This window comes from Loxodonta africana, chromosome 4, assembly GCF_030014295.1.
Source record: "Loxodonta africana isolate mLoxAfr1 chromosome 4, mLoxAfr1.hap2, whole genome shotgun sequence".
NCBI classification, from domain to species: Eukaryota; Metazoa; Chordata; class Mammalia; order Proboscidea; family Elephantidae; genus Loxodonta; species Loxodonta africana.
This window is the reverse complement of record NC_087345.1, coordinates 48,014,756-48,030,417: the sequence shown is the minus strand read 5'-3', so window position 1 is coordinate 48,030,417 and position 15,662 is coordinate 48,014,756. Positions and strand designations below refer to the sequence as shown.

At 33.4% G+C, this 15,662-nt stretch overlaps 1 protein-coding gene across 1 annotated transcript; it reads left to right on the top strand.

Annotated features, from left to right (window-relative positions):
• The first annotated feature begins 361 nt into the window (after window positions 1-361).
• On the top strand, window positions 362-14,976 carry NTS (neurotensin). The gene is made up of 4 exons (XM_003405240.4): window positions 362-747; window positions 2,992-3,053; window positions 11,576-11,800; window positions 14,420-14,976. The coding sequence occupies exons 1-4, from the start codon at window positions 675-677 to the stop codon at window positions 14,570-14,572; spliced, it is 513 nt and encodes a 170-aa protein (XP_003405288.1). The 5' UTR covers window positions 362-674; the 3' UTR covers window positions 14,573-14,976.
• Window positions 14,977-15,662: the final 686 nt, after the last annotated feature.

The window sequence follows — 15,662 nt, the reverse complement described above, 5'->3', positions numbered from 1 at the left end:
TTTCAATTTGTTATGAAATATCCTATTCCTTAGAGCTACTGTTTCCTTTTTATTGATTTTCTTTTCTTCCTCTAAATATTTTTTCTTAATCCCTACATTATAAGCCATTCTCTATCATCCACTATTCTTTTACCTTTCCCTTGTATTATCTGAAACGTATAGAGTATATTAGTTTCTAAACCACAAAATGTTTGCCCAGAAGTTTGGGTTATCAGAAAAGTACCCTAACTATTGAAGAACTTCCAAACCTATGGAATCACTACTTTCATGCATTTATCCTAGAGACTTGGCTTCAGAATTAGAGAGAACAAGTCACAGGCTTCACAGAATCAAAACGAAAACTTTCCAGAGTGGGGGAATGAGAAGAAAATGGGAAAAGAATGGTCCTGACAGTTCTTTTTCAGTTTCCTCTATACGGAAGTGCTTCTGAATGACTCCTTCTGTGCGTCAGAAATCCGGAGCAGCAGCAGCAAGGGAGGGCACATCCTGAAGAGATAATCCCCATACACTTGTGACATCATCCTCCTGCTTATATATTTAGGGGATGGCCAGAGCATCTCTCATAGTTCAGCCACTTTCAAAGTCAGCTGAAGGCAAGAGGAAGCCCTAGAGAGCGCCCCACTTCAGCGTGTCTCTGATATTTATGGACTTGGTTTGCTAGAAGGCTGAAGACGATGATGGCAGGAATGAAAATCCAGCTGGTGTGCACGTTACTCCTGGCTTTCAGCTCTTGGAGTCTGTGCTCAGGTAAGCCTAGCTGCATTTCACAACTCCCTGAAATGATTTCTTTTCTCTTCCCTGCAGTGTGTTATTACCTATGCTAATGTATCCAGGGGAAAGAGCTTCTCCCTTGTTCTAGATTTGTTTTTAATGATAGAAACGGAATATTTTCTTTCTCTGTCTTTCTGAATACAGAAACTGAAAGATTTCTTTTCCCTTTTTAAAATGCAAGGCAATGCAAAGGATTTCAAAGAAACATTACATGCCTCGCTTTGGAATGTAACCACTTTCGGGGGGAGAGGTGGACACAAAATTTAGGCTGTCTATTATCTAATCTTTATTATCTAATCAGTAAGATGCTGTGCCTGTCAAACCAAGTACAGACTCATCATTTAAACCTATTCTATTCAAACTTATTTACTCTCATCTTCAGTCATTCTTTTAGGAAGCAGTGGCTTCTCCCTCCCTCACTCTTGTAATTGTCCCCAAATTATTTTTCAACTTTGTGTGTTAAGGTTTCAGACAAAGTCAAAATTATGTCTAATGAAAAAAGCATTATTTTATAGAAAATCATTTCTAGAAAAGTAAAAAAAATCCCCAGTCTTCTCTGAAAATACATTTTTATATAGTCTGTATGATAAATAGATGTGCTATTAATTCAATTGCTTTTTTTTTTTTTGCATGTCATTTAAGTTGCTAAAAAACATAAGGGGAAAATTGATATTCTTACATTAGCAGAAATGATTTGGCTTTGGAGTGCTTTACATGTGATAATTAAGGAGAAATTCTGTATTGCTAAGTGTCATTAACTCATCCAGATAATAAGATTTAAATCCAAAGGAGTAACATGGAATATAGTGATGGAAATGTGCTCCAATTAATGCTTGCAAAATAATCCAATGATTACATACTTCAAAATGAAAAAAAAAAATCCCTTGGGAAATAAATGCAGCAAAAATCATTTAGCCTGTTTTATTTTTCTACCTTTAAAATGTGACATATTGAAAAGTTTAAATCAAGTTTTTGCTTAAATTATGAAATCTAGCAGAGATTATGTAATTTATGCTAAAATTTTCAATTTATTTTAATCGTTAGAAAAGGACTTTAAAGTTCTAGTTAATTATTTTATCAACTAGTTATATGAAATTAAAGGCTTGTATACTTAGAGTGCATGAGAAAAACCTAGTGATTGCCTAAACACTTTCTGTAGTAACTCTTGAAACTGATTACTATGAAAAGTCAAAATACACTGGAATTTTGGTATACACTGCTACTAAATGACTTACAGATTTCTCATGTCTTTTGAAAAACAGATTAGGCCCCTAACAAATAGGGAGGAAATTTTGCTGGCATAATTTTGTTCCTAGAGACAGTTTAACAAATGATTTCTCCAAGTATAACACTTCTATTTAAAAAGAATATACAGTTAAGGAAAACAGAGTCGTTTTTCTTCTGCGTTTGTATAGATCGGTGAGTACGAATTAAGCTGTTACGGTGTTCTGTACCTTTATTTGCAATAACTTATTTTCTAAACTTTTCTTCTTTGTAAAATATTCACGAGAGGAAATTCTAAAAAATTGAGAAATGCATTTTCAACACTATTGTGCCTGTGTTGATGGGCAGCTCCAGCTCTGCTTGGAAAAATTTCCTTACTTGCCTGTGATGAAATTGCTGTTAAGTGTACATAATTCCAAATTCTTGTTTAAAATGAAAAAGCAATTCTTTCAAAGTGAGTTTTGTAAAACAGCATCTCACGTTAACTAATTCCTGGTATCATTCTTATTCTCGAATTATCAGTAAGTAATTCCTTGTTTTTTCCTCTTTGTAAAAAGGCCTCTTGTATGCAACACTTTACTGTTTTCTTTCTTTTTTTTTTTTTAGAAATATCAATATCTACATTTCTCTATATGTAAGCTATTATGGTAAAAATAAACTACGGGTAGCATATTTGATGAAATGTCTATTATAAAATATAATCAGTTTTTTGTTTGTTTTGTTTTTAACTGAAATTCAGAGACCAAACTTCAAATTGTCAATAGCTCTCTTGGAAAATAACCATGTGCTTATTTTCTTAAAGGACTTCTAATATTCTAGCTGCCTGTTAACCTAAAGTAAAACTATTACTGTGTTTTTCTGAAACTACCTAAGGAGGAAAAATACATAGGAAAGAAAATAAGCCACTATTTTTTTTTTTTTAGATTTATCTAAAATCCGGAGGTTATAATATGATATGTGATTATATGGTAAACATGTGGTTTCGATTTTCCTCAGATTCAGAAGAGGAAATGAAAGCGTTAGAAGCAGATTTATTGACCAATATGCATACATCAAAGGTAAGTTTTTCTTTTCTTTAACCAAGGGTTGAAAAATATATGAACTTTCATTACAAACATGGTACCCTTTGCCTATAGTAATAACTTCTAGTCAAGACTGAAAAGTTCATTGGGGGGCATTTCCTTTTTCTGGAAACTTTTCCTTGAGTTCAAAGGAGTTAAGGGTGTTGATGTGACAGAGAAAGAAACTAAAGCAACTATCACTCAGCATATTACTACTTTAATTAAAAAGTCACATATTATTTATGTGGACATGTATATGTATTTAAAGGAAACTTGTTTCTATCCTTATTACATTATGTATGATGAAAGGTATATTGGCCTCACGTTAAATACACAAATAAAGCTCCCTGACCTTTTTGCTTTCTTATTTTTATTATAATGGAGAAAAGAAAATGGAGTTCTTAAATTAAAAATGAAAGTTCAGGAAGGAAACGTAGAAAGGAAAGAATAATAGATTGCTAAACAGGAGCCTTGAGATCTAATCCTGCTACTGTGACTTACAAACTATTTGATGTTAAGCATATGGGTTAGTTAACATTACTTGCCTTTGTTTCCTTATATTTAAGTGTGGGTTGAAGTTCATGATCTCCTAGACATTTACAGTTCTTTAATGTGATTAAAGTTTATTAAACTTTAATTTTTATTACATGCCTACAATAGAAGTGCTATCTATACTCGCTGATCGTTTTTGTTGAACGAACTGAAACTCTGTCCTGCCTTCTGTTGCTCTTGTCTTTGGGTTTTGAAAGCAGGTTTTCTAGGTTCCAGCTTGTACCTAGAAATAAAATTCACTTAGAATATGCCTGATTACTAGGCTACCAGACAATGTTGATTTATCCACCATGAGTCAGTGTGCATCTAAAGGTTGAGCCAGGGCACAGGCTCCCAATCAAAAGATGTTTCTCAAAGAAAAAGAATTTGCAAGTAAGGCAGTATCCAGTGAGGACATAAGGCTGAAGACCCAACAGATGTTATGGTAAGAAGTAAAGAAACTTTTCTGATTTCTGAAGCAATATCCAACTGAGTTTCTGCCTTCTCAGATTTCTCTTCTTTAATTCAACGAATATGCTTTAGGTACAGTAATTCCCTAGCATATATGTAGAATTATGTTTGATAATGAATGTGAAGAAAAAAATGCTTTTTGATGTGTGTTTGAGAGTGTGTCCATTATTATCTTAAAGATAAAAAGATGTGTTTTCTACTATGGTCCTTAAAAGACGTTTTGGAAAAATATAAGCATATATATATTTTTCATGATCCAGATTTACAAAAATTGATCAGATTAAAACCAAATACAAAATTAGGATGGTTTCATATACATATCCTTTAAAAACAAGTTAGTGTTGAGTCAATTCTGACTCATAGCGACCCTGTAAGGAGTAATCAAACTTAATTTAGTCATTAACACTTGATGACCAAATACATTTAACCTTATAATAACAGATCTTTTGTTTACCACTACAATCACTTCAACTTATAAATAGGAATAAAGCTGAGAAGCAATTAGTCTGTGTTAGAAAACAGAGTAGGTTAGAATGCCTTGGTGTCTTGGTGTAGATTTCATATCTGTAATTCCAAGTGTATATTGACACATAAAGGCCTTAAATAATCTTCACAATGAATATATGGAAATAGAGTTGTGATTACTTTCCAGGGCAAGATCCAGCAAAGGAAAAGTGATTCAGTACATGGAGTGGGTTAATGTTTCTCTTAAGACAAATTCATAGCAAAAATATAAAGATAAAATTTTTCACTCAGACATAGGATATATCTATAAAATGCCTTATGGAAAAATATTTAAATCTCAAAGCCTCCTTTTAATTGAAATAATTAAACCATAATCTATGATGAGTGGGGACCCAAAAGTGTAATTATTCTAATTTTGCTGCGGGGATGGGGAAAAAAAAAAAAAGCTCATTCTTTATTTTTTACAAAATTGCTTTACCTTTTATTTCTCCTGATCTAGTTATTGTGGTGTGTGAGTTTATAGTCCTATGAAAGTGTAAAAGCTAGGCTTATTACCATTTTAACCAAATAGCTACATTTAAAAATTCAATAAAAATAGTATTAGATGTTGACATGAGTACAAGTTCATTATTAAGAGCCTCAGGTGCCATTTCCTTATTTCCATTTTCTAAGTAAAATATTTCAATAATTTCAATTTTAGGCATTGAAGTACTAGTGTGGAAATACACTTAGGCAACAAAAGGCCAAAAAACATTTCAAAGGCTCAAAAGAATTGGTAGATGGGGAAGAAAATTTTTTCTCACAATGCTAATCTCTTTATTACCAATGCTAGTGGTTTAGTATAGTTTTATTAAGGAAGAGGCCCTCTTTCAACAAGCTTTCTTAAGATTCTCAAAAAGTTGCTGGAATATTATAATTTTTATGATCAAACTCGATGCCTTACAAATAGTAGAAGTTCAATAAATGTTTATGAAATAACAATGGGAATCTGTGACTCAATATTGTTGTTGTTAGGTGCCATTGAGTCGGTTTCGACTCACAGAGGCCCCACGTACAACAGAATGAAACGTTGTGTGGTCTTCTGCTTCCTCACAATCATTGTTATGTTTGAGCTAACCCCCACATTTTGTATTGAATATTAATTTGCCAGGTATCTACCACAAATGATTTTAATTATTTTTAATTTGATGAAGTCTTTGAATTCACTGTCTGTTGGTCATGTTTTTAGGTCCTTTTTATTAAGGGCTCCACAGAAGCAGAAATTTGACCAGGATCTTATTCTGTATTAAAAAGCAAGTAGCAATAATCAGAAACCACAATAATTCTTGTTTTCCTCATTTTGAGAACAAGAGAAAACGATATTCTAAATTTCCTACCTGTGAGCTTAGGTCTATTGTAAGTATTTTAATAAAATAACTTAGTAAGCAAAAATATTTAAGTAGAATAGTTTAAACTTTATTCAAAATATTTTCGGATACATGTTTACTTACCTTTGATCAGGAGTGGTCTCTCTGTTGTGCTTCCTAATTATGACAGGGGCTAATTTGACATTAGACACTATTATTGAGTGATTTAGTGACTATTTTAACTGATACGTGAGAAAGGAAAAATGATTGGCTTACTTTCTTCATCTAATAAATAATCAGGCAACACTAGGCCTGATACTATGGATTAAGCTTTCTGTAGTCAGATTGGTTTGGGGAACATCGTGATACTATATTCCAAACCACTGAAGAGACACAATAAATATTTGCATATAAAAAAACTTAGAGGATTCCTAAATTGAAGAAGTCTTTTTAGTTATGCTTAATGTTTTCCCCAATTTACTTCACTGTGAAACTTCTTTTTTAAACTTAGTGAGTGTAGAAATAGTGTTCCAAGGAGCAAACTTTGGAGAACACTGAATTAGATGATCTCTAAAGAGCTTTCCAGTAGTAAAATTACTGGATCCCATTAGTCAGCGGGGCACAAGTTGTTGCTACCACTATTCAGTGGATCATGTTGCCTCTAAAACTGTTTCCCAGAGCAGAAAACCAACCAGTGGCTGGATGATCATATTCAAGGGATGTATTAGAAAAAAATTCCAAACTGGTTGAAAGTTAAACTAGAATAATCTCTAAAGTCTAAGAAGTCCTTGATTCTGTGAAATAGATCTTTACTGGGTGAAGTTAAATCAACTAGAATTTTAAACCTATCATGTTTGCCTCATTCTCTTCTATGTTTAAATATTCTTCAGCTTCCCCCTCATCCTTGTCTTTGAAATGACAGAATGCAAAGAATGGGCATGCCTACTTCCAGAACGCCTGTAACCACATGCCTAGTGAAAAAACTCCAGCGCAGCCATTGGCGTTGTTTATCATAGGGAAACTATTTGCTCTGGGTTTGCATTGATAGGGTACTGGGGGAAAATAGATGTGGGCATTAACCAACTGGAATGGTAGTTGGCTGTGGGCAGCCTTGGTGAGGACTGAGGGTATATCAGCCCTAGAAATAACCTTCCCCAAGGCTTTTTACATTTTTTATTCAACTGAAAGAAAGCTGAATGATGGTCATTCTCTTCCTTTTAGGAATGCTGTATATTTTAATCCTGTGAATAGTTTTGCTTAATTTTGTATTTTATGTTTTATTTTGCTTTTAGCATTTTCAGAAATGTAGAATTTCCCTGATCCTGGAATCTTGGCCTTTGTTATTCATTTCCCTTCTTGTTGTTCTTTCATTGATAAGAATTGATTTCTTCGTGCCCCAGGATCCACTGGTTCCATACTTGTCCTCACAATTTCCCTTCTCTATTTTGTTTTATCAGGACATTTATCAAGAGTGAAGTATAGTGTATTTTTAAGGTAGGATAGATCATGATACTTTCTGGCTTAAGATTTTTATACATCAAAGACTTCAGGTCCTATATGTACATCATTTTTTTTTTAAAGCCAGAGTCCAGAGTGAACTGGACATGGTTGCAATGAAGGTAATGCATTCAGGAGAGAGCTACCAAAGAGCAAAGTACAGAGGACAGGCACAACAGCATGGGGCGTGAAAAGGGAGATCTCTGAAGTCCACCACATGATTTTAATCTGAGCTTTGCAATTTATTACTTCTGTGCTCCTGAGAAATTACTCAGCCTTTAACCACAGTTTCTACATCTGTAAAACGCAAAGAACTGTTTTTGTTCTTCGTTTTATTTTAGCTAAAATTTAAGTAACATGATGCACGTGAAACAGTTCACAGAGTGTCAGCCACAGATAAAGGCAGTCCCATTAGCTATTTTCATCATTGTTGTTGTAGTGATTTCTTTTACTATACTATTTAACACTCCTAGGACACATTTGCCTGGCAAATAAGTTTATTAAAAAGAACCAGAGACTGTAGAGATGTGTCCCATGGTTTCCCTTCCTGTTAAATTTGATGCCATTGGTCCCACTTCCATTCTGAAACAACAAAATATTTAAAACACTGTCCACTTCAAATAAAACTATATGTGGCCAAGGAAAAGGAGAGAAATAATGAAAGACTAATTATAATTAGCCTTTGAGTCCTGGTAATACAGTGAGTAAGTGCTCAGCTGCTAAACAAAAAGTGGGCAGTTCCAAGCCACCAGCCTCTCCTAGGGACAAAAAATCTGCTCCTGCAAAGATTAAAAACAAAAGAAAAAAGAACTCGTTGCCATGGAGTCAATTCCAACTCATAGAGAGTCTACAGAACAGAGTACAACTGCCTCATAGAGTTTGTAACGATTGCCTGGTAGATTTGAACTACTAACCTTTTGGTTAGCAGCCAGGGCACTTAAACACTACACCACCAGGGTTTCCCTTTAAAGATTACAGGCTAGGAAACCCTATGGGGAAGTTCTACTCTGCCCTATAGGGTCGCTATGAGTCAAAATCTACTCGAAGACACACAGCAACAATTACATTATAGGAGTCCCTGGGTGGCCCAAACAGTTAAGCACTTGACTACTAGCCAAAAGGTTGGCAGTTCAAATATACCCACAGGTGCCTTGGGAGACAGGGCTGGTGCTCTGCTTCTGAAAAGCCACAGCCTTGAAAAGCCTGTGTAGCACTTCTACACTGCACATATAGGGTTTCCGTAAGTTGAAATCGACTTGATGGCAACTCACAACAATCATGATGGGAATAAGAAAGTTAATAAATTCCAGGAAAGCACCATTTTCAAGTTATTAGCTGCTCATGTGTATTTTAAACACTTGTAGTATAGCTTCATTCATTATATTATTTAACATATATCTAATTAAAATATAAGTTAAATATGCTTCCTATTGAACATAATTCATATTGTCTCTTCATTCTCATTTTTAAGCTTTATTCTAAATTTAGTGAATAGCTTAAACTGAAATAAAAATAAGTAAATCTACTTATTTACTCATATTTAAGATGCTACTATGTGCTGTGCACTGATAAAGATATAAATCAACCATCAATACCAACTATGTCCATAAATCACCTGAAAACAAATCCTCATGAGAATAATATAAATGGATCAGAAATATTCAATAAAACAGGAAAGTAAAAGGTCTGACCAGTCATTTTTTTCCAAAGCAAAAATAGTATACCATGGTCTTGTTTTTCTTTTTTTTGGCAGAAAATCCAGAACATTTTAAAAAGAAAAAAAAAAATTACACATAATCCTACATTCCATAAGATAACCATTATTAACATTTGGTGCTTATCTTTTCAGCTTTCATTGACACTTTTTCTCTAGCTCTGTACACACACACACACACACACACAAACACACACACATAGAGACATGCTCACACACATGCACATACTAGGATGAGAAAGTTTTTTAATCTAAATACAGCTTTGAGAATGGTTTTGATTTTCAAAACGTCATAAATATATTTCCATCTCCAGGTGTAAATGAATTCACACTATTGAACCAATTTTTTTTTTTTTTAGGTTTAGAATTTATATTGAACTCGTATTTCAATTTTATTGAAAACATTGGAGCAACCACACTTGAACTCACAGATTTGCATGTTCTTAGGATAAAATCTTAAACAAAAAAAGGGCGTCCACATCTTAAAAAACCAAACCAAACCTGTTGCCATTGAGTCAATTCCAACTCATAGAGACCTGATAGGAAAGAGTGGAACTGCCCCATAGGGTTTCCAAAAGCAACTGGTAAAATTGAACTGCTGAGCTTTTCGCCGTAATTCTCAGCCACTGAGCCACTAATTTACTTTAATAACTTTAATTTTAATACATTTTTTCAAAACCAACACCCTTTAGGGAGATTATACCAATCTACGAATATTTAGGAGAGGAGCCCTTGTTTCCCTATGTCCTGGTTACCACTGAGTATTCTTATTCTTTTTAAAATCTTCCAATATGATAGTAGCAAAGTTGAACATCATTTCACATATTTCTTTTGCATAGTTGTTTGGCAAGTGATTCTGTGACTTGCTTGCTCATGCCGCTTATCCAAGGTTTAAAATTTTATTTTTATTTATTTTTTAATTGGGGGTATGGTACTCACCACTTACTTATTGAAAAACTCACTCTGTGTTAAGGATATTAACATTTTGTGGCAGGTTTTGCTATACAGCTTGCTTTTGATTTTAGTTCAATTTGTTATTTTTCCATGGTGGTATGTTAAACATCTATGTCTTGAAAATGATTTTTTTGTTTAAAAAATTTGGCTTAGACATTTACTTAATATTTTTTCCAACATCCAGATTTATTAAATAAATTTCTATATGTATTTATGCATGATTATATTTATATTCATATTTAACTGATCTAGATACTGTTTGTTTGTAATATATCAGGAAGGATTATAACTAGATTTATGTCCAGAATTCCCCATAGCGAACTCTCCTAATGGATTTGAAACATAAACTTTGTCATATGTTATACTCCCATATGCAATTAGATCAATTTTGATCGTTATTTTCGCTTTTGTTGGGCTACACTCGGGAGAAAGATGTGGGAATCTACTACCGTAAAGAGTCACAGCCTTGGAAACCCTCTGGGGTAATTCTTCTCTGTCCTACAGGGTGGCTACGAGTCAGAATGAACTCAGTGGCAGTGGGATTTTTTGTTGGGTTATGTATTTACTCTTGTTCTCTTAATTTACTCTTTTGATTACTACAGCTTTAGCATGCATCTTAATAGCTGATAGTCACCCGTCATTACTTTTTTAATTTTCACCAAAAATCATCTTGGTTATCCTCACACATTCATCCAGATTCACTTTATAATCATTTTGCCAAATCTCCTGCTTCAACTTCCAGGCTCCCCATATTCCCCAAATTAGGACATTGATTTGCAATTATATTGCGTTTAAAGTATAATTCAGAGAGAATTGACACCCGATACTATTATTATTACATCTTCCTATTACCTCTCTGTTTATTCATACCCTTTTATTTTATTTATTTATATATTTTTGGATGTCCTTCAAGAAAGGTTTATACTTTTCTTTATACTCTTTAAATTGCTAGTATTTCTTAAGCATTTGACATGTAAGTTCTCCTATCTCTTTATGTTTTCTCAGTGATTATTGTTGGCAAGTATGAAAGTTGTTCATTGTGGTAATTATGGCTTCAGATAAGATCTTATTAGAAAAGGATAGTAATGCCACAAAAGGTCATGATTTTCAAATAAATAAAGCAGTCAGGTGTGACGCTGCCCATGACAAGCTATTCATGTGTGGACTGTAGTAGTGACCTCACACTGCTATAATTGTTCAAATCTATTAGTATCTGCTTCATCCAACAATAAGCTGAAATATTATAAAAGGAGAATGGCATTTTTTACATTTTTAATATTTTATCAGTGATATGTGCATAAACATTTACATTTATATTTCTGTGTGTGTGTGTAGCTTGGTTGCACTCTATTAAATAAAGAAAATGACATATTGACACTATTTGACCTTGTGACATGAAATTACTAAATTAATAACACTGTATTTGTTAAGCTAAGTTAAAGTAACAAATAAACCTTGAAATGTAATGACTTAATGCAACAGAAATTTCTTATTTAGAGCATACATATTTTAGTGGTATCTATGTTTTTCCTATATTTTAGATCACTAAAGCAAGTGTTCCCTCTTGGAAGATGACCCTGCTAAATGTTTGCAGTCTTGTCAAAAACCTGAACAGCCAAGCTGAGGAAGCAGGAGAGGTTCCTGAGGAGGAGCTTATTACGAGAAGGAAATTTCCCACAGCTTTAGATGGCTTTAGCTTGGAAGCAATGTTGACAATATACCAGCTCCAAAAAATCTGTCACAGCAGGGCTTTTCAACGCTGGGAGGTAAAATAAAAACAAAATATGAATATAATTTGGCTGTACTGGTTTAGCTCTTATTTGTACTGATTTCTTTTTTTTTTTTATCCTGATAATGATCATAACAGGAAGACTTGAATGCTGGAGAAAAATTAACCATGTTTTTTTGAGGTTAACATTCCTTCAAGTCTTCAAAGTGTCCTTTAAATATTTGAAGTTTAGCAAAATATTTTTCTTCAATCTTAAAAGAGGGATATATTTTAAGGCAGATTTGATCCATATGCTTTTATTATGCTTAAATGGTTAGCATGCCTAGTCAGTTTTTTGTTGTTCATGGTGGTGGTAGCAAGTCTGAGAAATTTCAGGAATTTAAAATGTTTTCTTAGAAATATTAAGTCGTATATGTTCATCTATAAACAGACATAAACGGAATGGGTCTGTTGGGTTTGAAAATATGAGACAAATAAAACCTAAATGATAAAGTCAGATAAATATATATATATATATATATATATATTCCTATTTCAATTGAGTGTCAATTATTTCAGGCATCTTAGCCACTAAATTAGATCTACTGCAGTCAAATCCATTATGCAAACTACAGTGAAAGACTGGATAACTCAGTTGTATTAAATACTATACTAGTGATTCACCACCTTTGGTGTGAAGATGTTTATTTGTTTGAAATTTTTTTTTAAATACTGGAATGATGAAATGTGACTTGCTCTTATTGTCCAAAGCCAGCCCTTTAGGCCCAGAAGCTTTGCCCTGGATTCACACAATCTACATGTCTACCACCTAATCTATGAATAAACAGAGTACTGAAAGTATTCAGAACGTTCTACCTCTACCCTGATGCATATCCATAGCCACCAAAGTTATATTTACCCTTATCTTAATTGCAGTTGCCATTTTGGTGTTCTGAAGCAGATGTTTTAAATTGTTTTCCTCTTTGGGCACACCATCTAAATGTGCCTTCCCTGCAAATACAGCAGGCTCTGTAACCGACTAGTATGGAGATAACCTTGTGAAAAGAAGAGATGCAAAGAACATTTAGCATTCATTTCAACTTGTAAACAAAAAGATGTTTTCAAAATGAAAAACCAAAAAGGCCAATTTTAATTTTACTCGCTGAACTATTTATCCTTTAATTTCAATCACGGCTAAATGGTTTAGTCTTCAAAATATTGTTTAGGTCAATAAAACTTTAAAAATAGAAATTTTGACACACAGGAGAGTGCCAAGAGTGTGTTATTTACCCAGAAACGAACAAACAAATGAACACCTAAAAAAACTTTAACAAACCATTATACGAACGAAGCAAGTGTATGTAAGACTGGAACTTTTGATAACTTAGATGTTATTGAGAGATTTAAAAATGAAATAATAATATTATTCAAAGCTTAAACCAAAAAACCCCTTGCTGTCGAGTCAATTCTGACTCATAGCGACCCTATAAGACAGAGTAGAACTGCCCCGTATGGTTTCCAAGGAGAGTCTGGGGAACTCGAACTGTTGACCTTTTGGTTAGCAGCCCAACTCTTACCCACTACGCCACCAGGGTTTCCGATTCAAAGCGTAGTACATGTAATTTCAGACTATGCTAGAGAAGCTAAAGATTAAGAAACTAGATTTTTCTGACACTAGCTCTTTTCCTTCTCTGTAAGTGAACAGTTGTGGGTTGAAATAAAATACTTGGTGATATGATTTAATGCAAGTGCATTATAATTTCAAACTTATTCAGTCTCTTGTTAATATTATAGTAATCCCAAAACTTAAAAAGAAACCACAAATGTGAATAAAATTCTTATTTTGAGAATTTAAAAAAAATTTTTCATGTAAATTACATGTAAAACTCTGGAAAGAGTTCTTAAATATTTTATACTAGCTGAAAATTTTGAATCACAAGAGTGTTATCAGAAAACAGTGTTCATAATTAATTTTACAATGGGGCATATTCGATAAGATATTGGCATGATTCTACATGGAGATCAACTCCTTGAGTTATTTGATCCGAACTTGTTTTTAATTATTACAGGAATTTATTAAGTGCTACCATCTAAAGAGATCTTTATTATTTAAACCAAGATTTTGCATGTGCTTGATTTCTATAACAATTGAGTAAGTTAGGGAGATCAGGCATTTCTCTCTCTGTGATTGAGAATTGAATCCTTGTGATGGGCTTTAATTCACATCAGTAATTGACACGTTTGTGTTTGCAGCCAAATTTGGTTTGCTAGATTCAAAATTCTAGAGTGTTGTAATTTACCATATATTTCCATGCCATTTTGGGTTCTCCATCATAAGTTGAAACCTGCAAAATACTCTAAGGTCTATTTGGTGTGTTCTTTCATTTGGAGGAAGAAGTATAATCTTTGGAGTGTACAGAAATTTTTTTAAAAAATGGGGAGAGGGCTAGCTTGAGGAACTAGGAAGCCACTGAATGGAAAGATAAGGTTCTCATCCTATCTCAACCACTTCCTAGCCATGTATTCTTCTACAAACACTTGGTATCTTTGAACCTCATATATTTGATCCAAATATGTTTTGTTATCAGTACATCCAATGAAATAAAATGTAGAAAAATGCTCTGAAACTTAAGACTTTGTGCACGTAAGATTCACTTGTATTCTATCTGTCTTGCAGTTAATTTCGGATGAGTTTCTTGATACTGGAGACAACAAAAATGAGAAGGAAGAAGTTATAAAGAGAAAAATCCCTTACATTCTGAAACGGCAGCTTTATGAGAATAAACCTAGAAGACCTTACATACTCAAAAGAGGCTCTTACTACTACTGAGAGGAGTAAATGTTTTATTTACTTGTGATTGTGATTTATGATCCTTTAACTGAATATCAAATTATATTTGTGTGAAAATGTGACAGAACACAGGTACTTCATCTCTTCTACAATTGTGGTTTACTGGATGTGATTTTTCTGTATTAATATGAATTGGACTAAATGTTTTCAAATAAATCTAGATCTTGAGCATGATATGTTGTGTATAATTGGAGTTTATGTTAATTAACTCACATATAATATGTTTTGAATTTTATAAAACACATTATGAGTGTCTTAAACAGTTAAAATATTTGACATTTTTACCAAATGCTAAGAGATTATAACCAAGTCGTACAACAAAATCTAGCCTACATGTCATTAACCAAAAGCAAAGTAATACCATTTCTAATTATTTGATTGAATGTCTTACTAAATTGAGGCAAATACATTCACCCTTCCAAAACTCACTAATTGTGACCCATTGCTGTAGAGTTGATTCCAATTCATAGTGACTCTATAGGACAGAGTAGAGCTGTGCCATAATTTTGAAGGAGCAGCTAATGGATTTGAACTGCTGATCTTTTGTTTAGCAGCCAAGCTCTTAATCACTGCACCACCGGGGCTCCATCTCAGATATGGGGGTGGTAATAGGAACTATTGTTAATTATTCTTCTTTTAATTGAATGATCTTCAACTAAATTTGTTTTCTGTTAAATAAACTTAATAGCTAATTAAATGGAGAACAGCCAACAGAACCACATGCTTCTCCATAGACTTACTTCTATTAGAAGGGTTACCTTTCATTGACTTTTTCCTTTTTCTTTTTCAAACTCTGATCCAGGAAATGATAGCTTTATTTTCAACTTCACTGAAATATTCATGTAACTTTTTTTCCCTGGTGGGAGGTCATGTTTGAGATAAAAGCAATACTGGAAATAATTCCTCCTAAATTTCTGTTAAGACCATACTATGGTCCCAATCCCTCACAGCCTTTATATTTCACCATTAGTAATGGTTTCCTAGGCTCTCAGTCTTACAAGGGTCTAGGAAAACCTCTCATCATAGGACAATGACCTAGCCCATAGTTATCTATGAAGGAACAACACAA

What these genes read in the sequence shown, in the direction of transcription:
- NTS (XM_003405240.4), top strand. Translation starts at nt 675, where the DNA reads ATGATGGCAGGAATGAAAATCCAGCTGGTGTGCACGTTACTCCTGGCT. An exon ending in CTCTTGGAGTCTGTGCTCAG is followed by an intron (nt 748 to 2,991) that starts GTAAGCCTAGCT and finishes GATTTTCCTCAG; the next exon opens with ATTCAGAAGAGGAAATGAAA. An exon ending in GGGCTTTTCAACGCTGGGAG is followed by an intron (nt 11,801 to 14,419) that starts GTAAAATAAAAA and finishes TCTGTCTTGCAG; the next exon opens with TTAATTTCGGATGAGTTTCT.